Below are 21,757 nucleotides of genomic sequence, written 5' to 3' on the forward strand. Positions count from 1 at the left end.
AACTTATCGTACCATGGCTATACCATGGCTTGATGTCGTACCGTCGTGGCCATATACAACTTATATAAACAAAGAAACCAGACAAATAATTTTGAGAGAGAAAAATAATAATAAGAATAATAAATTTACGTTTAAACCTTACCAGCTCTGTGTTCAGTAGCCAAAGCAACGGCTCTTTCTGCAGCAGGGTCTAATTCTTCGAAAGAGAAGATCTTGAAACCACTCTTTTCAATGATGGCTTGACCTTCCTCTAAGTTGGTACCTTGCAAACGAGCAATAATTGGAACGTCAACACCTAATTCTTTAGCGGCGTTGACCAAACCTTCAGCCACGTAATCGCATCTAACAATACCACCGAAGATGTTAACAAAGATGGCATCGACCTTCTTGTTTGACAAAATCAATTCGAATGCCTTCTTGATGGTTTCTGGAGTAGCACCACCACCACAATCTAAGAAGTTGGCTGGATCACCACCGTACAACTTAATAACATCCATAGTAGCCATGGCCAAACCAGCACCATTAACCAAACAACCGATGTTACCTTGCAATTTAACGAAGTTCAAATCGGATTGCTTAGCGAGAACTTCATCAGGATCTTCTTGAGAAACATCTCTCCAACTGTAAACTTCTTGTTGTCTAAATGAAGCGTTGTCATCGAATCCAAACTTGGCATCCATACACATAACCTTGTGATTAGCATCACCGATAACTTCACTCAATGGGTTAATTTCAATTTGAGTAGCATCTCTTTCGGTGTAAATCTTGTAAAGCTTAGTGACTGCATCTGCAGCTTCAGCTTCAGCTTCCTTACTGAAACCTAGAGAAGCACCGACTTGTCTAGCGGTTTCTTCAGTAATACCTTCAGATGGAGTGATGTAAAATTTTTTAATAGCATCAGGGTTAGATTTTGCGACTTCTTCGATGTTCATACCACCTTCGCTGGAACAGATGATCAAAATCTTCTTGGTAGATCTATCCATAAGGATGGATAAGTAGGATTCATGGGCAGCATTGACACATTCGACAACGTAAACAGCACTGACAGGCTTACCCTTTTCACCACTTTGTTTGGTGATTAATCTGTGTTTCAACATTTGGCTTGCCAAGTCTTGGGCTTGTTCTGGCTTAGAGATAATGTGGATACCACTTTGTAAACCACTATCGAAATGACCTTTACCTCTACCACCAGTCAATGCTTGTGCCTTAACGACCAATTTATCGGACTTTAAGTTTTGGGCAATTTTTAATGCATCAGATGCATTATCAGCAGCCTCACCACGAGGAGTACCGACACCATAATCTCTCAACAATTGAGATGAACGGTATTCGTGAATGGAAAGGTTTCTAGTTTGAACCTTAGCGGCAGCCAATGTAGTTCTTTGACAACAACGTTTACTGATAGCTGACAACATTATGACCAGATGAAGAATATGAGCACGGAATTGACAAAATCAATTGATCTCTCTCTCTTCTTTCTCTTTTAAAAGAAACTTATCAATTGTTTTTCGTCGAACAAACAACCTGTTACAAGTTTAGGCGTTCTTATACCTCGAGATCGATATCCGAACTCCTCTCCTTTGGGCCCGTGAATTGTTGAGAAGAGCGCGAGAAGACGATCGCGAAGTGAATTCCGATAGTAGGGTAAGTAACTGGGGAACGTATTGGTGTGGGAAATTGGACTTATTGGAGAGATTCATAGTGCATATATAGGCGGTAACATGTACCAATAAGACCTAGGACTACTATGGTTGCCGATTCTGTTTGAAAGTATTTGGCTCTGTGTCACGTGCTTTTCACGTGACTCGTACGAATGGGGTACACGTGACCAATTTGCACCAATTGCATGATCCACTTGCCCCGCCTCATGACCATTTACCGCTGATGTATCTATTCATCCGGTCCATTGAACCGCTGAATGACAAGTTATACGTTATGAGTCCCCCAACCCGTACATCTGTTTAGTATTTCGGCGGCTAACTTTAAGGGGTTCAACCCTGTGGGTGTCATTAGAGAAAAAAAAAAGTAGAACGGTAGCCGCCGAAAAACAACTTAGACTTCTACTTATCACTTCCAAGAAGCCTCTAAGGAAAAGAAGGGATTACAAGATGTGTATTGTGTTGTGCATGCCTTGTTGGTAGGCCGTGATGAACTTCAAGGAACTTGAGAATGCCGTGTCTTCTTTCTCATATGTTAAGGGGTTTACAGGGGAGATGTAAATCAGTATCGGATCGGTTTGTAGACACTAAGTTTAGTGCTATGTTTCGTGATTTGGCTGTTACTGGGGATGCTGGGGTCATTTAGGTATCATCAATATTTGTAAGCAGATATGCGCGAGGTTCTTTCAAGGGTATAAAAGTTGGCATACAAGCAAGCTAACAGTTGGTGGTAATTCCTTGATATTTGGCCTTTCAGGACGCAGTAAGCAGAAAGGAATTAATTATGCCCGCTTACAAGTTCACCAATAGAGTTCATCCAATACCACTCGGTCATACCAACCTTTTCGAACCTATTGAGGTTGGGGATATGAAGTTGGCACATCGTGTCGTTATGGCTCCATTGACTAGGTTGAGAGCTACCAAATATGCCCCAAACGGCGAATTGGCTCCAGAGTACTACGCTCAAAGAGCTCAAAGACCAGGTACCTTGATTATTACCGAGGCATCATATCCAGCACCTCAATTTGGTGGTTATGTTAATGCACCAGGTTTATGGGCCAAAGAACATTGGGATGTCTGGAGAGAAGTCTTCAAACGTGTGCATGAAAAAAAATCTTTTATCTACGTTCAATTGTGGAATATGGGTAGACAAGCTCCGCCTGCAGTTTTGAAGGCAGATGGCCTTCGTTACGATTCTGCATCTGACGGCGTATATATGGATAAGAATTCCGAAGAGGAAGCCATTAAATCGAATAATCCACAACATGGTTTGACGAAGGATGAAATTAAGCAATACGTTAAAGATTTCGTTAGAGCCTCTAAGGAAAGTGTTGAAAATGGTGCTGATGGTGTAGAAATTCACAGTGCTAATGGCTATCTGCTTAACCAGTTTTTAGATCCTGGCTCCAACAAGAGAACCGATGAATACGGTGGTTCTATTGAAAATCGTGCTCGTTTTACCTTGGAAGTTGTTGATGCAGTCGTTGATGCAATTGGTCCTGAAAAGACTGCAGTTCGTTTCTCTCCATATGGTAAGTTCGGCTCTATGTCTGGTGGTAGTGCTCCAGAAATTGTGGCGCAATATGCCTACGTATTTGGTGAACTAGAACGTAGAGCTAAGCAAGGTAAGCGTTTGTCCTACATTCATTTAGTCGAACCTCGTGTTACTCATCCAGGTTTACTGGAAGGTCAAGGCGAATACGATGAAGGTTCTAATGATTTCATTTATTCTATTTGGAAAGGTGTAGTGCTTCGTGCTGGTAACTTGGCACTACATCCAGAAGTGGTTAAGGAATGGGTTAAATTTCCACGTACATTGATTTGTTATGGTCGTTTCTTCATTTCTAACCCCGATCTGGTAGATCGTCTAGAAAAGGGTTTACCTTTGACTGAGTACGATAGGGACAACTTCTACACTCATGGTGCAGAAGGATACACTGATTATCCAAACTACTCTGAATGCGTTAAAGAAGGATATCAGAAGGATTTATAAATTTAAGTTATAATTACTAGAATATAATAAACGGAAAATTGAAACCATATAAAAGCATGAAGGCTTTAATTTTGGGTAATTGTATGTGTGTGACGAGGTGATAACAAAATTACAAAAAGCTATGCGCGAACCGGGAATCGAACCCGGGGCTCAACAATGGGAACGTTGAATTTTACCACTAAACCACTCGCGCTTTTATAACACTCTTTGATACGAACATTAGGGTAATATATTTTTTTGATTTTATAGCTATGAAAATGGTTTAATTTTGGGAAGTTTTAGTATGAAGTGAATACGAAAAGGTAGGAGTATTTTGCAGCTAATCTTATCGCCACCTCTCTGTACATCCATTCTATTTCAAGGTAACATCTTGGAATTCTAAATCAGATTTACAAAGTGCTCGCCAAAACGTAAAATCTTGTACCAAGACAATTCCATTTTTAATTGAAACCAAATGAAAAAAAAAAAAAAAAAAAAATTATTCTTGAAATAATCCCAGCATGGGGTCAATTAGGCAGCAATTCTGACAGGGCTAATGAATGAAGCTCATTGGAAATTTCAGGTCCAAAAATTCCCTGGATTTCTTCCAAACAACTTAGATTTTGTTCAAAATTAGCGAGATTAGCACCAATACCAAGCTAAATAATCCTTTTCAGAGCCAAGATATCTGTAATACCTGCCAAAATTCGTTTTCTTTGACATATAATTCATTATTATTCATACAGTATTCTACTCTTGTCAAACCCTAGCTTCCTAAAATTAGGGTTCCAAAATTTTTCAGTGAAAAAGTCATCATCGCTTCAACTAATTGCAAGGTAATGAAGATGAGCACTACAACACTATCTGTTGGATTCACCAACTAGCCAGAGCACTTTTTTCCATCATCCTCAGTCATTTCAAAATGGATTATCAGGAGGAACAGAATCAAGAACTGGAAGTTTTAGAATCCATTTATCCCGATGAGTTACAAGTGATGAAACGCACATATCCCGATGTGCATTTTCGAATCTTATTGAAGTTAGAACTACCAATTGAAGATCTGAGCATATTGACCAAAGAACACAGTATTGAAGTTGATTTCCATCTTCCGGCCAATTATCCCGATGAAGCTCCAATAATTGCATTACACCCTGTAGAAACATCACTGGCGGGTTATGAAGATTCAAAATCAAAAGAAGATGAAGAACAAGCTTATGACGATCATGGTAACAAAATCGTATCTCGTCTACATGATAATGCTAATAGTATTCATTTTGATAGTTACATCCCTGAATTACAAGTACAAATTGAAGAACACATCAAGGATGATATGTTGTTAGGAATGCAAATGTGTTTTGCCCTATTGACCTCAATCAAAGATCATTGTGAATCTTGGTTTCAAGAACAATTCGAAAACTTAGAAAAGGAACACGAAAGGGAATTGCAAGAACGTGAAAAGGAAGAACAACGTAAATTTTTAGGTACAGCTGTTACGCCAAAATCATTTTTAGAATGGAGAGCTAAGTTCCGCAAAGAGTTCAAAATTGATGAAAGAGACTCGAGCAGAAGATCACTCATGCACCATGGCAGACTCACAGGACGTCAAATATTCGAAGAAGGTCTTGCTGGGGAAGAAGAAGAAGAGGAACCAAACGGCGAAGTGGATCAATTGGGTAATAAACTCAAGAAGAGCATCTAGATATAAACATCTGTAACTATGTAAAGTAAACTACAAGAAATTAAATTAGAAATAGAAATAGAAAAAAAAGAGAAAGATGAAATAAAACATGTCGAATGGGCCGAATTTTCCTATTGTTGATTTCTTTTCCTTTTATTTTTTTTTGAATCATATTAGTGATTTAGAAAAAGAAAACAAATCGGCAAAGGCATCATTGTCATTATTGCTCTTATTACCGTTACTACCGCCGTTAGCCACAGCTGGAGTCGTGTTCTTTGAAGGTTCTCCAAAGTCCAGTAAATCGTCTAGAGCACCCGCATTGTTTGTCTTGTTGCTATTCGTACCAGTTGCAGGGGTCGTAGTTGTATTGGCAGTTGAAGGTTCTGCCTTAGTGCTGTCACCACCTTGGAAATCACCGAAGTCATCATCGTCGTCATCATTACTATTTGTACTTGTAGTACCATTACCATGTGTCGTTGAAGAAGCTGACGAAGATGCTGGCTGACTAGGTGATGGTTGATCGAAATCGAAATCGATCAAATCAGGAACACCGGGTTGAGGTTGCTGTTGCTTCTTGCGTTGTTCTTCACTGTTCTTAATCCTTTCCCTCAAAATTTCCCTACGTTGTCTACGCTGTTCTTCCATATTAGTGCGCCTACGACCTGCATGTGAAGCTGAAACTTCGGCATCTGCTGCATCGTCGGCATCTTCATCAGAAAATCCTTCGTCATCCACGTAATCCAAATCACCCGCCGTTGACGATGCGGAAATGGCGTTTGCATTGTAGAAAGCTTGCTCTTGTTGTTGTCGAATCTTAAGGTGATTTTTGACATGCTTTTGTCTTTCCCTTTTCAAAAATTGAGAATCCTCTAGCATTTGTATGATAAACTCACACTTCTTTTTGATACCACGTTCATGGACTTCCATCTTACCATCGTTTGAGAACTTTACGCGATATTCCAACACTTCCCTACTGAGAATATGCTTATGAGTTGTTAAACAGGAGCGTACTTGATTTAATTCGTCACCATCACTAACATTCAACAGTAAATATTCAACAACGGTCAAACACTTGAGTACAACTCTCCATTCTGATCCATAATTAACATATTCTTTTCTTGCCTTTTCATAAAAATTTTTAGGTCTGGTCGCTATGTGGTCAATGAGACGTTTCAAAGTGTATTCTGTTATCAAGTACATGGGAACTTGATACCTATTTCTTAAAACCTTCTCCAAGTGTTTTGGTGTTGGACCCCATGAATCGGTATTTGTTGCACGTCTAACATCGACTTGATATGGTTCATATTGAACAATCATATTTTGAGCAAATCTAGCGGCATTACGGAAATCGTGAATACCTAGATTTTGAATTTTTTTCGATAAGTTGTCCATCTTGGATCTCTATTTTTTAATCTATTCAAATTTACAGATGGGTCAATTGAATTGGAATATGGGTATGAGAGATAGAATGGTGAAAAAAGAAGGAAAGTCGACCAGCAGAAATAATTCTTTTTCTCTTCCTCCTTCGAGTTAAGATCCCGAATGTTTTATATAACCCCTTTTAATAAGGAAGACCTGTCCTCTAATGCTTACAACCTGTGTCTTAAGGCTGTTCTTAAGCAATGTCCGCTTGTTTAGGCTGATCAACAAAAGGTGTGCTTAACCGTGAAAAAATAAAAAAAAAAAAAAAAAAAAGAAAAGAAAAGAAAAAATCTTTGCACCGGGTAACACAGACCTCGAAAATGGAAAACTATCTAGTGGGAAATGAGAAAGAAGAGAATCGGAACTAATGGATTTTAGCGGCTGCAGCTATCTACCGAGCTAGAGGGATAGGAAACCGTTCAGTTACCTGTTGTTATCGTTACAGTGCCATTTGTATACGCAAAATTTTAGCCCACCAAAAAGCACGTGTCCAAATATATCACTTCAAACGAATCTAATCAGGTGACCTTCATTATAAGGACTATAAAGCTAATAAAAAGTAGTATACGGTTAAAAAGAGAAGAATCTACAATTCACCAGATTTGGCGACGACGATTCTAGCTCTGGTAGCACCGGATGGAGAACCCAAACCTTCAACTCTCTTGACAACATCCAAACCTTGAACAACCTCACCGAAGACGACGTGTCTGCCGTCCAACCATGGGCATGGAACGGTGGTGATGAAAAATTGAGAACCGTTGGTGTTTGGACCAGCGTTGGCCATGGACAATAGACCTGGCTTGGTGTGCTTCTTAGCAAAGTTCTCATCTGGGAACTTACCACCGTAGATGGACTTACCACCGGTACCGTTACCAGCGGTGAAATCACCACCTTGTAGCATGAATTCTGGAATCACTCTGTGGAATCCAGAGCCGGCGTAACCGAAACCCTTTTCACCAGTACAAAGAGCTCTGAAGTTTTCAGAAGTCTTTGGGACAACATCGTTATACAATTTGAAAACGATACGGCCCAATGGTTGGCCGTCAGCTTCAACGTCGAAGTAAACTTGGGACATAATTGATCAATTAATTATACTTGTAGTTCTTGTCAGAAAAGAGATTTGAAAAGAAGGTAGTGTGAAGTAATTGACATACCTTTCCTTTATATATGCCCGGTGGTGGGTTTTGAGCGCCTCGTCTAAGGGGACACGCCGAAGAAGAGAATGGGAGAATGAATTGGACACGGGCCCATAAATTCCATCATTGTTAACAAGTTTCTACTTTATTCCATTACCAGTATTTCTACGATGAGTACCGGCTGGAATTGCGGGCTATGTCACAGAGTAACTAAGTGACTAAGTGAAATCAAGGTTTGTTCTTGTACTTGTTCTTGTCCCCTTTCACTCCTGTAGCCTGTTCTTAGGGCTACAGTGTTCTTCCCGGATTGACTTTCAAAACGTCGCAAGGGTCAACATCGTTTAATGTTTCTATATGTGAAGGGGTAGCGTTATGGGTTGACGGAGGTTAGTTTCCCTCAATTGACCCATCCACAACTTGCGATAATTCTCTGGACGATCTCTGGGAATATATTATAGCATTTCCACTTACTTAGTGACGGCGTCAGCGTTTGTCCGATGGGTCCCTGTACAGTCGGACACCCAATTTGAAAAATTTCAGTGCTCATCACATCACATCACATCTCATCTCATAGTAATATCATTACAATAATAATAGGAAATACGAGTTCGATTTCACAGAAAGCCACGTCACGTCTATGTTGAGAGGTACCAGAAGACCAGGATTTGCCGCTAGTAATCCACTAAACTCCCCTATAGTGGCGCATACCAATGGTACGCCACAGCATGTCTCTAGGGATGAGATGCTACAATTTCTAGAGAGATTTATAAGTGAAAAGGAAACGCTGGGGGGCGATCAAGCATTGGGTACAGATGCCGCATCGTCTGATATCAGTCTGTCAAGTGCATTATCACAGCTGAAAAGAGTTCAGAGAGACTTTCAAGGTTTACCACCTTCCGCATTGGAGGAAGGCGGTGACTCCAATGCAGAAAGTAAAGCTACAGAAACCAAGAGTGCTGCAGGTGGCACCAAAACAACATTTGAGGATTAGAGAATGGGCTCATTGCGCTTTTAAGTCAATTTTATAGAATAGAACCGATTTGTATAGTACATGTAAAAAGAAGATGGGTTACCCGCACACTGTCCGATATGATTTTTTTTCTTGTTCTCCGAAGCTGTGGATGATTCATACGTACAAAGGAAGAATAGAATTTATAGTAGACATACACACGCTATAATCAACTCTAGCTCTTATTGAAAGCTATCCGTCGAAGCTATTCATTGTTAAGTGTAGTATATCATCCAAAATGGTTAAGAAAATCGCTGGTGTCTTAGGTGCTACTGGTTCTGTTGGTCAGAGATTCATTTTATTGTTGGCAGATCACCCAGACTTTGAATTAAAGGTCCTTGGTGCAAGTGAAAGATCTGCTGGTAAGAAATACGTTGACGCTGTCAACTGGAAGCAGACTGATCTTCTACCTGAATCTGCAAAGAATTTAGCTGTTACTGAATGTAAGGCAAGCGAATTCAAAGACTGTGACATTGTTTTCTCAGGTTTAGATTCTGACTTTGCTGGTGAGATTGAAAAAGAGTTTATGGAAGCTGGTCTGGCCGTTATTTCCAATGCTAAAAATTACAGAAGAGAACCTGGTGTTCCATTGGTGGTCCCAATTGTCAACCCAGAACATTTAGAAGTTGTTTCTCATAAGGTTGAATCCGCCAAGGCTGAAGGTAAGCAAAGACCAGGTTTCATTATCTGTATCTCTAACTGTTCCACTGCAGGTCTTGTGGCTCCATTGAAACCATTAGTGGAACAATTTGGTCCAATTGAAGCATTGACCACCTCTACTCTACAAGCAATCTCTGGTGCTGGTTTCTCTCCAGGTGTTCCAGGTATTGATATTCTAGATAACATCGTTCCATACATCAGCGGTGAAGAAGATAAAATGGAATGGGAAACCAAAAAGATTTTGGGTCATTTGGCTTCTGACAAGTCTCACGTGGAATTGTTGTCACCTGAAGAAATTAAAGTTTCTGCTCAATGTAACAGAGTGCCTGTTTCCGATGGTCACACTGAATGTATCTCGCTAAAATTCAAAAACAGACCAGCTCCATCTGTGGATGCCGTCAAGAAATGTTTGAGTGAATACGTTTGTGATGCCTTTAAATTGGGTTGCCACTCCGCTCCAAAGCAAACTATCCACGTCTTGGACCAACCTGATAGACCTCAACCAAGATTAGATAGAAACAGAGACGCTGGTTACGGTGTGTCTGTTGGTAGAATTAGAGAAGATCCTCTTCTTGATTTTAAGATGGTGGTCTTGTCTCACAACACCGTTATCGGTGCTGCAGGTTCCGGTATCTTGATTGCCGAAATTCTACTGGCAAGAAACTTGATCTAATCTTTTTCAAGACTTTGTTTACTTGAATATAGGAAATGCCTTTTTTTATAATAAACTTTCATACGTTAAGTACTAATAAGGCAACGAAAAGTTTATGTCACAAATGACAATATAAGGCATGGTATTCCACTTGAAGCCGTTCGACGTTGATAATATCCATGAACACATCTTTGATCGGTACACATTATTAGAATCATTAGCAGATGGGCTGAGTCAAGATTTAGGTATACATCAAAGAGATGAAATCGTTCAAGTAGACATCGAGCCTCCAATAACCACAAAGGTTAAGGGTAAACGCAAGGCGTCAAAAGGATTACAACCTTATAATTTTACCATAAGACAATCTATAGCAGGATTGAACTCTTCGAGTAACGCTAATTCCACCACTGGCTACGTCCTTTGGTCTACTACTCCGACATTTGCCCGATGGTTACTCTATGACGGCAATGCCTTGCCGCTTAGAGAGGAAGATACTGATACAAGCATTCCTGCAATTTTCTCAGGTTCGAAATCTACGGCAGTTGTAGAACTAGGTAGTGGAATATCCGGAATACTGCCCATTGTACTGGGGGATCAAGTCGATCATTACGTTTGCACGGATCAGAAGGGAATCCTCAGCAAATTGAAATATAACATCGAAGAGAATTTACTACAATTTAATAGGAGACGTTGCATTTCTGAATTTTTACAGATAGAACCACCCTCGAATGAGGACCAACAGCGCAGGAATACTCGCCTAGAGATAATGGAGTTAGATTGGGAGAAATTTAATGGTCCCACCGCTCAGACACATTTGACGAGAATTAGCGAGGAGTGTTCAACCGTTCACATTGTTGCCATGGATGTGATTTACAACGATTTTCTTATAGATCCATTTCTCAAGACTTTAAACCACCTGAGAAATTACTATTTAAATGAAGGTCTTATAACGCATTGCATCGTTGGAATACACCTAAGGGCCCAAGACGTTGTTGAAGCTTTCTTAGAGAGAGCAATCTTGGAATACAATCTGCCAATCTGTTCGGTGGAAGATCCATTTTTAGAGAAGACAAGAGTGAGCTTGTACTATATCTGATACAATTAGAAAATAAAAATACCAATTGCATATTTAATTACTAATAATCTTATTGACTACAAACGACTAAATATTCACAATCAAATAATAATCATTTGAATTTTTTGAAATTTTGATGTTTTCATGTTCCATCTGCTAGTGACGCTTCAGCCATAGGTTTTCCAGAAGAGCGTCCTTCCTTAGTCGAACTCGAAAGTATGTACAATGAACTTCACGAAGATAAAGAAAATAAAAATCAAAAGCTATTAGGGCAAGGAGTCTGGCTTCCAATTTTTCATGAGTATTCCATTTGGTGCCTCGACTCCTGCTTCAGGGTTCCAATTCCTAAACGGTCAGAAGCCTTCTCATCATTCTGGTGGTAATAACAGTCATAATAAGAACAATGGTGTCTTCAAGATAGGTGACAAGAAGAGTAGTGGTGGATTCAGAAATTCCCAGAAACCCACGAAGAAGTTTTTGCCAACTAACAGACCAAAGCATTCGGATAAGGGTAGACAGGCTAATCGGGAGGATGGTAATCGTAAACCCATGCTAGGCCGCATAAATGCTGTCGATAACTCTAAGATCGGTTCACTTTTAAGAAATCCTCAAGAGGCAGGGTTCCGTAAAGTATCCCATAGACCACGCCAAGTACCGAGGTTTTTAATAAATCAACAACCTCACCTAAAACCCAAAAAGTTTGTTCAAGATCCCTGGGATGCCGCTAATCAGCAAAAAATGTTACAATTGGAATCTTCCATTGAAGATTTCTCTGAAATGTATGAGACTTTGAAAAAAATGAGAGATGTTGAGAGAAAAATGATGGAAAATAAACACTTGGTAGATAAGGCAGACTCAGCAAAAGATCTTACTGAAGCTATTGACTTCCAGGGGACTTGTCAAGATATGTGTCCAATCTTTGAGAGAGCACGTAGAAATGTGGAATTTACAGTGTATTCGTATGAAAAAAATAACCCTGAAGATAAAAAAGCCGCCAGATTTAAGGCGCTCAAGGTTTTTGCACGTCCAGCGGCAGCAGCAGCTCCACCGTTACCTTCTGATGTTAGACCACCTCATATTCTGGTAAAATCCCTGGATTATATCATAGAAAATCTACTAACAACACTGCCAGATAGTGAAGGATTTATTTGGGACAGAATGAGATCCATACGACAAGACTTCACTTATCAAAACTATTGTGGACCAGAAGCTATCGACTGTAACGAGCGAATTGTTAGAATTCATTTGTTAATTGTCCATGTCATGGCTAAAAGCAATATGGAGTACTCTTTACAACAAGAGTTGGAACAGTTACACAAATCTCTAATTACCTTATCAGAAATTTATGACGAAGTCAGATCAAGTGGTGGAAGTTGCCCCAATGAAGCAGAATTCAGAGCTTATGCGTTGCTAAGTAAGATTAGAGACCCGGAATACGACAAGAATTTGGAAAAGCTACCGCCCGAGATTTTCCAAAATGATCTTGTACAACAAGCGGTATGCTTTAGGAGAATAGTTTCCAATTCAAATTATGTGGAAAGAGGTGTTCTTAAAACTGAGAACTGTTTAAATTTTTACCAAAGATTCTTCCAGCTAATAAAGACAGGACGGGTACCATTTTTAATGTGCTCATTTTTAGAGCTCTACGTGAATGAAGTCAGGTTCTATGCGTTCAAAGCACTTTCGTATTCGGTCAATAAGAAACATAAACCAATTCCAACAGAATATTTTATGGATAATTTAGCATTTAATAGTGAAGAGGAATTGATGGAATTTTGCAAATATTACTCGATAGAAGTAACACCAGATGGAATTGAATTGAAAACTTTGGTCCATAATTCTCACAGAATATCTGAAAAGCAACCTATGAAGCAAGCATACTTGAAATATGTCGACAATATGTTACAAGGTTCCACTTTTAGTTTTATTATCAACTCCGGAAAACCCAATATCGATACAATTCCAGAAGAGCATATAAAAGTGCCTTCTATTGAGGAAGCCACCGAACCTGATGAAATAGATCAAGAAGTTGATCAGGAAGGCGAGGAAGGAGGAGAATTAGAACCGCCGGAAATCGAAGACGAAAAGGTGAGGATTCAGCGTGATACGCTGAGAAAGGACAACGAACCATCACGAGGACCAAGTTTACCAAGTTTACCAACAACTTCATTTGAACAGAAAATCGTAGAATCAACTAATACTCCCAATAATAACAAGTTCCCCATCATTGCCCCCAAAGGGGAAACATCTGTTGCGTCTGTTGATTCATTTGGCACTAAACAAATAAGAGCTCAGTCACAGCAACCTCTATTTGGTGCACAACAACCAACATGGCCTTCAACCCAGCCAAAACAAGTGAATCAGGTATTTAATATTCCAGAAGTTAAGCAAGAGACCAAATCATCGGAGGTCAGCAATTTCGAGAATGAAAAATCTCAATTAATAGAGAGCCAAAAAAAAAATAAAAAAGAAAAAGAAAAAAATAAAGAACAAACAGCAGCTCAAATTACTGAAGAAATAATAAAAGATGTTGTTCACAAACAAATAACATCTACTATTGAGAAGCAGGTTCAGGCAAATAAAGGGAGAGATGCACGAATTGCTGAACTTTCCGATGTCCTTTACCGCGCATATATCCATGAAAAATTATATCTGATATTTTTGGGCTCGAAAGCTGAAAATCATTACGATAAATTGCTTGTACGAAAATCTATGAATAAATGGGCCCTCAAGTTCAAAACTCGATTACAGAAAAAAGAACTCGAACAGAAAAAGAAAGAAGAGATTCAAAAGGTGGGAAAACAGCTGGGAGTTCCAGTTTACAAAAAATCTAAACAATTGGGAGGTACGCCTCGTAGCGAGGACACATCTTTTTCGTTCTCTTCTTCACACAAGAAAGGAATTACGTTCTCGCCAGTCAATAACGAAGTGAACAAGTTTGATGTACATGCAGACAAACGCTCTAACGTTTGGGAACCATTGCCGCTGAGAGAAATCTATTTCAATAAAATAAGCAACAATTTCTTTACTCCAGAGGAACCCATTACTGCCGATTTATTCATATATGGCAAGAATTGGAATTCCATTTGCGGAAACTGGATGGTTAATAAATTTGGACTTTCGAGCAGAGAGACATCTTACCAACTTTCAAATGAAAAATTAGCAATGAATGTATGTTGCATAGACAGTTATTACGACCCTTCTGAATTTACCAATTTGCAACTGTTAGTTTTCAACACGGGAGTTACAGATTCCAATATCTTTGATTTAGAATTGAAATTACAACAAGATGGAGAAGAATTGATAAAGCTCGTTACGGGTATATCCTTGAATACTAACATCTGCTTCAACTTACTTGTAGTCTATTGGGAATCCGCTGAGACTCCACTAGATGAACCGATTGTTTCCAAGTGTTTAAAGTTGAATCGTATCGCTAAAAGCTTTAGCAGTGTATTAGAACACATCGGAACGATCAACATCAATTCGCATAATCCACATGAAGTCCTAGAAAATGGACTAGTTGGTATAGCTGCCCAGTACAGATTGAAACTTACTGATAGAGGTCGTTATAACAAGAATCTCAAAGAAAAACGTACTACACACGGGGATTCACAACTGTTAACGACTAGGACCATAGATGAAAGAATGAAACGTATACATGAATCTGAAGAGCAAAAACTACAGAAATTACAAGATGAGAGAAACACCTACGCCCATTTACAATCTCACATTGCTGCATCACCAAAATTGAAAAAACGTAAATTACCGGTACTTCTATCCAAGAATCGTGATAACCGTTATGAGACCCCACAGGCAAGAAGAACTGCCTCGTCCTCATCATCGGCCATGTTCTCCCACCTAGCGATAAAATTAGGAAATGGTACTCGCTTTAGTTCCTTCAATTTACCACCAGCGACACCTTCTCATAGCACGAATTTACCTATAACACTAATGGACTCTAATGAAACACCACCACCGCCACAACAAGAGCAACAGCAACAAAAACAACGTGAACAGCACGAACGAGCCATACAGGAACCAGCACTTTTCCAGACCCCGATGAACTCTACTACTGCATCAAATGGCCGCGACACCAGCCTGATATCTCAAGTTTCCTCAACACCTGCAGAAGATTCTCCTGCTAACTTCTCACAGGAAATTCCCTCGAGCTTGAAAGAACTGAAAAGTCTCATAGCGTCAGTTAAGACTAAAGTTAATGGCAACCGAACTTCTTAGAAAAATTATTTAATAATTATTAATGTTAATATTAAGCTTTCAGGCGGTTAAATAGATTAATGCTGCTTCAGATTTACAATGGGGTTACCCGTCCCGAATTTCTCCGCAAAAAGAAATGGTTCAATAATGAATGCATTTTCGGTTGGACAAGCCGTTCCAATATTTAGACAACTGCGACTAACATCTCGAAAGAAGATAAGTATTCGATGCATATAAGATTGCAGGGGAAAGGAAGGAAACAGATTCCAGCACTAAACCCCCGTACTTTCATCAAGGCCAATAAGGGAAACGTTATTAGATAATGGTTTGGGGTCAGCTGGAACCGACAAAAGCCCATGTTGCTTATGCTTGCATCGGGGTTTTCTCATCGATTTTTTCACTGGTCTCACTATTTATCAAGGAAAGGCTTTACATCGGTGAATCCATGGTTGCAGGTGCATTTGGACTTATTGTAGGACCTCACTGTTTAGATTGGTTTAATCCCATATCCTGGGGTGATACAGATGCAATAACATTAGAGATAACAAGAATAGTTTTATGTTTACAAGTGTTTGCCGTGGCGGTAGAACTACCGCGTAAATACATGTGGAAACACTGGCTATCAGTTACTATGCTTTTAGTGCCAGTAATGACATTTGGATGGTTAATAATTGGACTATTTGTTTGGATAGTGATACCTGGATTGAATTTTTCACATAGTCTTTTGGTGGCAGCTTGTATAACTGCAACCGACCCCATCCTGGCACAATCTGTGGTTTCAGGTAAATTTGCCGAGAGAGTTCCTGGTCATTTGAGAAACTTACTTTCAGCAGAATCGGGATGTAATGATGGATTAGCATTTCCCTTCATCTATTTGTCATTATATTTAATTATGCATCCCAGGCAAGGTGGTGAAATTGTTAAGGATTGGATTTGTATTACCATCTTGTGGGAATGTTTGTTTGGTTGTTTACTAGGATGTGTTATTGGATACTGCGGCAGAAGAGCCATTAGATTTGCAGAAGAGAAAAAAATTATTGATCGTGAATCCTTTTTGGCGTTCTACGTTGTCTTGACGTTTATGTGTGCCGGATTTGGCTCCATTTTGGGCGTTGATGATTTATTAACCTCATTTTCAGCAGGGGCTGCTTTTGCGTGGGATGGTTGGTTTTCTGAAAGGACAAAAGAAAGTAACGTATCAACCGTTATTGACGTCCTATTAAACTATGCATATTTTGTTTATTTTGGCGCTATTATTCCTTGGCAACATTTTAACGATCCGGTGATAGGGCTAGACATTTGGAGATTAATCATTTTGGCCATCATAGTCATTTTTTTAAGAAGAATCCCCGCCGTTCTTCTACTGAAACCTCTAATACCGGATATTAAATCTTGGCGTGAGGCTGTATTTGTTGGCCATTTTGGACCCATTGGTGTTGGTGCCGTTTTTGCCTCTCTAACTGCAAGAGCACAATTAGAAACTCAAGCCGAACCTCATGAAGAGACGCCTTTAGAAATTTTACCGGAGAAGGGTAGTAAGCATTGGCAAATCATTTGGGTAATATGGCCTATCACCTGTTTTTTCATTCTAACTTCTATTATAGTTCACGGTTCGTCAGTCGCAATTATTACTTTAGGTCGTCATTTGAACACAATCACGTTGACTAAGACCTTTACTACTAATACTACGAACGGTAATGGTAAATCGTCTTGGATGCAAAGATTACCTGCGCTAGAAAAAAGTGGCAGATCATTCTCTTTACAACGTGTGGATACAGAAGCTCCTTCATTCTCAGGTCAAACAGCAGTAGAAACTAGCGGCGTCCCCTACACACCAGCGGGGGGTATGAAGAGAGGACGTAAGAATCGGAGAAATAAACGTAGAAAGGAATTGTTACATGTATTATCAGGAAATGGTACTAATGAAGAGGAATTAAACGATTTAGGTCGGGAAAGGCTACAACGCGAAAAGGAAGCAAGGGCGGCAACTTTTGCATTAAGTACTGCCGCTAATAGGGGGACTAATAAGGATACTCTAGAAGCAGAAGGCCAAACACCTGGTGGATCAGATTCTACAGAACAAGTTGCATCGAATGAACCAACTAAATCAGATATTGACATCATGAACCGAGAAGAAACTGTACATGCAATCAGTGGGTTAGATGAACTAGCTAGAGATAGAGAACATGGTGAAATTAATCTAATTGAAGGTGGCGGTGAGGAAGAAGACTTAGGTGCCATTTCCACTCCTAGGTCTCAAACAACTGAAGATATCGATGAAAAATTGTCTAGAAGAGAATCGGAGACAGGTTCCAGAAGATCTGCAGAATCAGAGAGAATGAGAAAGATTAGAGAAGAAGAAGAACAGGCCCATGTTGCATATGCCGAGGATGATCAACTCATTGTTGAAAACGCTGAAGGTGAAGTTATCGATGAAGCTAGATATAATAAGCCCAGAAAAGATGAGGAACATGGACTTCATCCACATCATCACGCTCAGCATGAAAATGATGGCGAGTCACCTATCATCCGTTCTGACAGTAATAGATCTGGACACAGCAGTTTAAGCAGTCTAAAGAGAGTACTTTCACCAAAATTCGAGGGTAAATTACAGGATAAAATGCGTAGATCGTCTTCTTATCGTCGTGCTAACAAATATTATGCATACAAGATTGACAACCAACTTATTATTGAAGATAAAGAAGGTGAAGTGCTAAGACGTTACAAAATTAACACGCACACAAGTGGTAATGATAAGAAAAAACCTGAAGAAAAATCAGGAACTGCTGGTGGTAAAGTTATGAATAAAGCGCTTTCAGCTGTTGGTATAAAGAATAGATCTGCTCCAAACAATCCCGAAGGAAATGTGTCACCAACTCGTGGGGAAGAAAACCTTAAAATGGTCAGAAATCCGACTCCAGCACCCAAGGATTCTTACAGAAGACCTGAAGAGTTGGAAAACGATGAACAAGGTGATACGGATGATTATGAAGATGAAGGTGAAGATAGCAATGATGAAGATAACAGGGACAGCTACGATGATAATTACACTGACGATTCAGAAGAAGATGGCGAAGAGCGTGATAACGTTGATGGTGACTCTACTTCTGTGAGATCAAATGAATCTGAAACGGCAGTAGAAAGAGAAAGACGTCTAAATGCTCTGGGTCATTTCTCTGCACCAAGAGACCAAGACGATGAGGAGGAACCTCCGACCCCACTAGAGGCCCAAGCACAATCGGGAGCCAAAAACAGTACAACAAAGAAAGTTAAGGACTCCCTAGGAAGAAAGTTCCACCTGAAATAACTGGATTATACCGTCTACCAGTTCTCATATAATCTGCATTCCCATATGTACTTGATCTTTTTTTTCTTATATTATTGTGTTATTAGAACTATAACTATAATAATAACTATGCCAAGTTACCCTTACCTCGGATATTATCTTGACTAAAAGCTTAACAAGAAGTTTCAAGCTACCAGTATAAAGTACTCATACAATGTAAAGGTGTCCAACTTTTCTTTAGTTGTGAGTTCTTTGACTATTGTTGATGTTTATTTATGGGTTCTTTGAGCCCATTATCTGGCCTGTTTCCAGAGAGAAACAATATTCAAGTTATAGGATCTCAAGGTGACAGTTACGAGGAGTCGATTATACCAGATGACAATGATAAAATCTCAAATTCATTCGATAGTATCAATACTGAAATATTGAAGCGCATAATCAATAATGAAGATTTACATGGATTAGCAGGATATCAAGATAAAATACAGGATCAACGATTTTATTTAGTGGATAAGTATTCTCAAGAGAAGAAGAAAGAGAAGGCGACCATCATTGGTACGAGCCCTGTACAATCCCTTAGTGAATTTGATAGCAGTGACTTTGCCAAGTACAACAGGAAAATGGCTAGAGAGTATGAATTAAGAGATAAAGTAGAAAGTTTGCTTCGACAGCAAGACAGTAGAGATGTTCAAGTATTAAATGAAGGTTCATTACATGAGAATTACTCTGCAGGTGAAGATCTGGGGGATAATGTTAAAGATAAGAAATGTAATAAATTAAAGAAATTTACAGATTCATTAATGCTTAACTCAACCAAGAAACATAATGTAGACTCTTCATCAGGAACTCTCTCAAGATCAACTTCGACTAAAACTTATGTGATAGATGACGCTAGTGTGAGAAATGTTGCCATTGATGAAGGTACTGTACCCGTGGGTAAGCATGATCCAGAGAATACATTTGAGCTTTCTTTTTCTGAAGATAGTGGCGGTAAGAATGGTCGTCATCTAATGGCTGATTTAGAGAATTTATTTTTTGGAACCGGTGATTCTCATCATATACAAAGGAAGCTGAGGGTTAGACACATTCAAATGATTGGTATCGGTGCATGTCTTGGTGTGGGTATCTTCCTTACTTCAGGTAAAGCTTTCTCCATTGCTGGTCCCTTCGGAACTCTTTTAGGATTTAGTCTTTCGGGAAGCATAGTCTTAGCTACTTTGCTTTCCTTTACTGAACTTTCCACTCTCATTCCATTATCTTCAGGATTTTCAGGATTAGCCTCTAGATTTGTGGAGGATGCATTTGGGTTCGCTTTGGGTTGGACCTATTGGTTTTCGTGCATGATAACTATGCCTACACAAGTAGTGGCGTGTACTTTCTATTTGAAATATTTCGATAGTCTGAATTTGAATAAAGGTGCCATTGCAGGATTTGCTACGCTTTTCATGCTTTATGCGGTTTTGGTCAATTTGTTAGATGTTAGGCTCATGGGCGAAATAGTTTACATTACTGGATTAATTAAAATTATTATCTCCATAATAATGATTCTAGCGATGGTGATTCTTAACTCCGGCACAGGTACGAAGTATGATCGAGTTGGATTCAGATTTTGGGATTCATCTAAGTCTTCTTCAAATCTCACCTACGGTTTGTTTCGTCCCACTTTTGATTTGAACGATATCGGAGATGGAAGTACTAAGGGAATCGAAGGTTCAGGTGGTAGATTTCTCGCATTAGCATCCACCATGCTAATATCTACATTCGCATATACAGGGGTCGAAATGGCGTTTGTCGCTAGTGGTGAAGCCATAAATCCAAGAAAGACTATCCCCTCAGCCACAAAGAGAACATTTTGCATCGTTCTTGTCATTTACGTTTTCACTATCTTTTCAGTAAGCATCAACATATACTGTGGTGACCCAAGGCTACAGCCTTATTTTACTGGTTCTTACAGTGCACGTTATCAAGCTGTTCAAAGGGGGGTTGGAAGCCAATGGCAATTAAGCCATAAATGTCATACCAATATTCCTTATAGCACAAAAGATCCCGTGGACCACAATTCGAGCCCCTGGGTCTTAGCATTGCAAAACTTTGGTCTATGTACATTTGCCGCTGTTTTCAATGGGATTTTAATCTTTTTCACTTCAGGTGCAGAGATATCTTCTTTGTTTAGTAGTTCCAGAACTCTTTATTCTATGGCAGTCCAGAGGAAAGCACCTACTATTTTCCAAAGATGTAATAAGAGAGGAGTGCCTTACGTTTCAGTAATATTTTCGGGTATGTTTGGTGTTGTTGGTTATTTAGCGGTTGATAGTGGTGCTGTGGAAAATTTCAACGTTCTCTCCAACATGTCGAGTGCTAGTACTTCCATCATCTGGATGGGACTTAATGTCTCATTTTTAAGGTTTTATTACGCACTAAAGACCAGAAGAGATATCATATCAAGAGACGAAAAATCCTATCCGTATCGTTCACCTTTTCAACCCTATCTAGCCTTCTATGGGCTCTTTGGTTGCTGTCTATTCATAATATTTATGGGATTCACCAACTTCATTCATCACTTCTGGAACGTGAAATCGTTCTTTTCGGCATATGGTGGTCTCATACTATTTGTTGTCTGCTACCTTGGTTACAAAATGATTGGCACTTCCAAGATTCAGCGGCTGGATCAGCTGGATATGGATACTGGTAGACGTGAAATGGACAGAGTAATATGGAATGAATACAGACAGTATTCAGGGCCTTATCGTGAAAGATTAAAATATCTTTTCAATTGGTTATTCTAATACTACTCACTAATAATCCAAGTCCAATAGTGACTGAGTATACTAGTGGGTGACACTTTGTATATTTGTACTTTTGAACGGAGTTGAAATTTTTTTGTAGGAGCGATGAGCTGCGATGAGCTGCGATGAGCTGCGATAAGCTTCAACTGTTAATGAATTAATATCAGATTAAGAAACCGGCTGATAGACCTCCATCATCTACTATCTA

At 39.4% G+C, this 21,757-nt stretch overlaps 11 protein-coding genes and 1 non-coding gene across 12 annotated transcripts; 8 read left to right on the forward strand and 4 right to left on the reverse strand.

The window, feature by feature from the left end:
* Positions 1 to 131: 131 nt before the first annotated feature.
* On the reverse strand, positions 132 to 1,415 carry LSC2 (succinate--CoA ligase (GDP-forming) subunit beta; the record flags this gene model as incomplete). The annotated part of the gene is made up of 1 exon (XM_002497747.1): positions 132 to 1,415. The coding sequence occupies one exon, from the start codon at positions 1,413 to 1,415 to the stop codon at positions 132 to 134; it is 1,284 nt and encodes a 427-aa protein (XP_002497792.1).
* A 1,027-nt stretch (positions 1,416 to 2,442) lies between these two features.
* ZYRO0F13618g (alkene reductase) lies at positions 2,443 to 3,651 on the forward strand (the record flags this gene model as incomplete). The annotated part of the gene is made up of 1 exon (XM_002497748.1): positions 2,443 to 3,651. One exon carries the CDS (start codon positions 2,443 to 2,445, stop codon positions 3,649 to 3,651), a length of 1,209 nt encoding a protein of 402 aa, XP_002497793.1.
* A 122-nt stretch (positions 3,652 to 3,773) lies between these two features.
* On the reverse strand, positions 3,774 to 3,844 carry ZYRO0F13640r. Its single transcript has one exon. It is a non-coding gene; the product is annotated as a tRNA-Gly (tRNA).
* A 708-nt stretch (positions 3,845 to 4,552) lies between these two features.
* Positions 4,553 to 5,329, forward strand: GIR2 (Gir2p; the record flags this gene model as incomplete). The annotated part of the gene is made up of 1 exon (XM_002497749.1): positions 4,553 to 5,329. The coding sequence occupies one exon, from the start codon at positions 4,553 to 4,555 to the stop codon at positions 5,327 to 5,329; it is 777 nt and encodes a 258-aa protein (XP_002497794.1).
* Positions 5,330 to 5,476: 147 nt separating this feature from the next.
* On the reverse strand, positions 5,477 to 6,700 carry ENT5 (Ent5p; the record flags this gene model as incomplete). The annotated part of the gene is made up of 1 exon (XM_002497750.1): positions 5,477 to 6,700. One exon carries the CDS (start codon positions 6,698 to 6,700, stop codon positions 5,477 to 5,479), a length of 1,224 nt encoding a protein of 407 aa, XP_002497795.1.
* A 616-nt stretch (positions 6,701 to 7,316) lies between these two features.
* On the reverse strand, positions 7,317 to 7,805 carry CPR1 (peptidylprolyl isomerase CPR1; the record flags this gene model as incomplete). The annotated part of the gene is made up of 1 exon (XM_002497751.1): positions 7,317 to 7,805. One exon carries the CDS (start codon positions 7,803 to 7,805, stop codon positions 7,317 to 7,319), a length of 489 nt encoding a protein of 162 aa, XP_002497796.1.
* Positions 7,806 to 8,503: 698 nt separating this feature from the next.
* Positions 8,504 to 8,857, forward strand: RPA14 (DNA-directed RNA polymerase I subunit RPA14; the record flags this gene model as incomplete). Its single annotated transcript, XM_002497752.1, has 1 exon — positions 8,504 to 8,857. One exon carries the CDS (start codon positions 8,504 to 8,506, stop codon positions 8,855 to 8,857), a length of 354 nt encoding a protein of 117 aa, XP_002497797.1.
* A 256-nt stretch (positions 8,858 to 9,113) lies between these two features.
* On the forward strand, positions 9,114 to 10,208 carry HOM2 (aspartate-semialdehyde dehydrogenase; the record flags this gene model as incomplete). Its single annotated transcript, XM_002497753.1, has 1 exon — positions 9,114 to 10,208. The coding sequence occupies one exon, from the start codon at positions 9,114 to 9,116 to the stop codon at positions 10,206 to 10,208; it is 1,095 nt and encodes a 364-aa protein (XP_002497798.1).
* Positions 10,209 to 10,326: 118 nt separating this feature from the next.
* RKM5 (S-adenosylmethionine-dependent methyltransferase) lies at positions 10,327 to 11,283 on the forward strand (the record flags this gene model as incomplete). The annotated part of the gene is made up of 1 exon (XM_002497754.1): positions 10,327 to 11,283. One exon carries the CDS (start codon positions 10,327 to 10,329, stop codon positions 11,281 to 11,283), a length of 957 nt encoding a protein of 318 aa, XP_002497799.1.
* A 276-nt stretch (positions 11,284 to 11,559) lies between these two features.
* On the forward strand, positions 11,560 to 15,498 carry SAC3 (Sac3p; the record flags this gene model as incomplete). Its single annotated transcript, XM_002497755.1, has 1 exon — positions 11,560 to 15,498. One exon carries the CDS (start codon positions 11,560 to 11,562, stop codon positions 15,496 to 15,498), a length of 3,939 nt encoding a protein of 1,312 aa, XP_002497800.1.
* A 301-nt stretch (positions 15,499 to 15,799) lies between these two features.
* Positions 15,800 to 18,784, forward strand: NHA1 (Nha1p; the record flags this gene model as incomplete). The annotated part of the gene is made up of 1 exon (XM_002497756.1): positions 15,800 to 18,784. One exon carries the CDS (start codon positions 15,800 to 15,802, stop codon positions 18,782 to 18,784), a length of 2,985 nt encoding a protein of 994 aa, XP_002497801.1.
* A 254-nt stretch (positions 18,785 to 19,038) lies between these two features.
* On the forward strand, positions 19,039 to 21,549 carry SSY1 (Ssy1p; the record flags this gene model as incomplete). The annotated part of the gene is made up of 1 exon (XM_002497757.1): positions 19,039 to 21,549. One exon carries the CDS (start codon positions 19,039 to 19,041, stop codon positions 21,547 to 21,549), a length of 2,511 nt encoding a protein of 836 aa, XP_002497802.1.
* Between the last annotated feature and the right edge of the window lie 208 nt (positions 21,550 to 21,757).

Source organism: Zygosaccharomyces rouxii, assembly GCF_000026365.1.
Source record: "Zygosaccharomyces rouxii strain CBS732 chromosome F complete sequence".
Classification (NCBI taxonomy): domain Eukaryota; kingdom Fungi; phylum Ascomycota; class Saccharomycetes; order Saccharomycetales; family Saccharomycetaceae; genus Zygosaccharomyces; species Zygosaccharomyces rouxii.